At 49.2% G+C, this 2059-nt stretch overlaps 1 protein-coding gene across 1 annotated transcript in view; it reads left to right on the top strand.

Annotated features, from left to right (window-relative positions):
* The first annotated feature begins 596 nt into the window (after positions 1-596).
* Positions 597-2059, top strand: part of LOC108301927 (zinc finger protein 254-like) — a 57045-nt gene continuing 55582 nt past the window's right edge. The window contains exon 1 of the mRNA XM_017525297.2: positions 597-834. Within this exon, the coding sequence (XP_017380786.2) occupies positions 832-834 (3 nt within the window). The 5' untranslated portion in view covers positions 597-831. The remainder of the gene's footprint in view (positions 835-2059) is intronic.

Below are 2059 nucleotides of genomic sequence, written 5' to 3'. Positions count from 1 at the left end.
CACTGCACCTGGCTGCCCAGCTGCTTTTTGCATTTTTTTTTTTTTTTTTTTGAGACTGCAACCTCTGCCTCCTGAGTTCAAGCACTTCTCTGCTTCAGCCTCTCTAGTAGCTGGGATTACAGGCACCTGCCGCCACGCCCGGCTAATTTTTTTATTTTTAGTAGAGACGGGGTTTCACCATGTTAGCAGGCTGGTCTCGAATTCCTGACCTCGTGATTCCCCCGCCTCGGCCTCCCAAATTGCTGGGATTAAAGGTGGGAGGCACCGCGCCCCGCTGATGAATTTACTTACAACGTTTTATCATATTAGCTCTAGTATTGATAATGCGCTATTACCAAAGTGAATGCTGATTTTCTTTTGAACAAAAATTTTACGTATTAATATACATAAAATAGTTTTGTTCACATTTTGAATACATTGAAAAAGAGAATAAAAAAAGAGAACGAATTTTTCCATGCTCTGGGGTGGGCCTGGCTCAGCTCTAGGAGGAAGCCCGGCCTGAAAAGCCTGCAGCTTAGGTTGTCACTCTCTTCAATCAGCTCAGCGTCTGATCACATCTTCTGTCACTCAGGGCCGGAGAAGGCGGGGTCTTAAATGTTATCCAATCACGGACGCTGGCCTGGGAACTGTCCAATGAGGCACACAGCGGGAGCGGACAGGGCGGCTTCCGGGATATGGCGGGGTCTTTGTCTCTTGCTGCGGTCGGAGCTCCATGTCTCTTCTTCACTGGCCTCTGCCCTCTCCTTTTAGAGGCCGAGCCTCTGTGACCTTGTGACCTGCAGGTATTGGAGATCCACAGCTAAGACGCCAGGACCCCGTGAAAGCCTAGAAATGGTGAGAGTGCTGGGTTCGACATTCCGACAGAGGGGTTGGGACTGATTGGAACCAGTGGGAAGTGGCTGTGGCGGGGCTCAGGCCTCCCCGCTGTCAGCTCCACAATCTGTGCCTCTAGTTCTCCTTGCCCAGCTGGGCTTCAGTCCCTTTCAGCCGCAAGATGGCGGCTGCCGGGCGTCCTGTTTTTTCCCTGCCCGGTGACTGTGCCCTGGCCTGGAGCCCTCTCTGGGCAGCTCTGCAGCAGTAGGCTCCCTCTCTCAGATTGTGCAGAGACCACTGGAGGATCCTCAGGACGGAATCCTGACTCGGGGTGCGGGTTCATGAATGGGAAGAGCTTTGGTGCATGGAGTCCCCAGGCTTTCTTTTTTCCTATTAAAAATTTACAGGCGTCAACGTGAAAATATTAAATAATTAAATCAAAGAGTGATTCAAAAATTGTAGAGCACCCAGCTGTGGTTTGTAATTTGTGGTCCATGGAAGGGACTTGATGGAAAGATTTTTATAAGGTTCAGGATAAAGAAAACAAAATTCAGTTATTGGCAAGGTATAGTTATGTAGTCCCCTTCCCCTCCACACACACCCCAGACAGTCTCACTCTGTTGCTTAGGCTGGAGTGCAGTGGTGTGATATCGGCTTATCGCATCCTCTGCTTCCCGGGTTCAAGCGATTGTCGTGCCTGAGCCTTTCTAGTAGCTGGAACTACAGGCAGCTGTCACCACACCCAGCCAATATTTTTTTATTTTTAGTAGAGGGGTTTCACCATGTTGGCCAGGCTGGTCTCGAACTTCTTACCTTAGGTGATCTACCCACCTCGGCCTCCCAAAGTGCTGGGAGTACAGGAATGAGCCACCATGCCTGGCCTAGTTTCTTGATTTTTACAGTCTAGGTGGAAATATCCTGGTTGTGTAATCAGAGCTTAGTTGACAGTTTAGAGTTGTTTAAGTCTGAATTTTGTTCTGGCAACGTAGTAATTTACCAAAAAATGCTCTTGAGTTTAGTTTTTTTTTTAGAAATTGAAATCTGGAGAGCCGGGCGCGGTGGCTCAAGCCTGTAATCCCAGCACTTTGGGAGGCCGAGGCGGGTGGATCACGAGATCAAGAGATCAAGACCATCCTGGTCAACATGGTGAAACCCCGTCTCTACTAAAATTACAAAAAATTAGCTGGGCATGGTGGCGCATGCCTGTAATCCCAGCTACTCAGGAGGCTGAGGCAGGAGAATTGCC

Source organism: Cebus imitator, unplaced genomic scaffold (genome assembly GCF_001604975.1).
Source record: "Cebus imitator isolate Cc_AM_T3 unplaced genomic scaffold, Cebus_imitator-1.0 Scaffold38, whole genome shotgun sequence".
NCBI lineage: Eukaryota > Metazoa > Chordata > Mammalia > Primates > Cebidae > Cebus > Cebus imitator.
The sequence above is the reverse complement of the archived record's forward strand: the minus strand, read 5'-3'. Positions and strand labels throughout refer to the sequence as shown.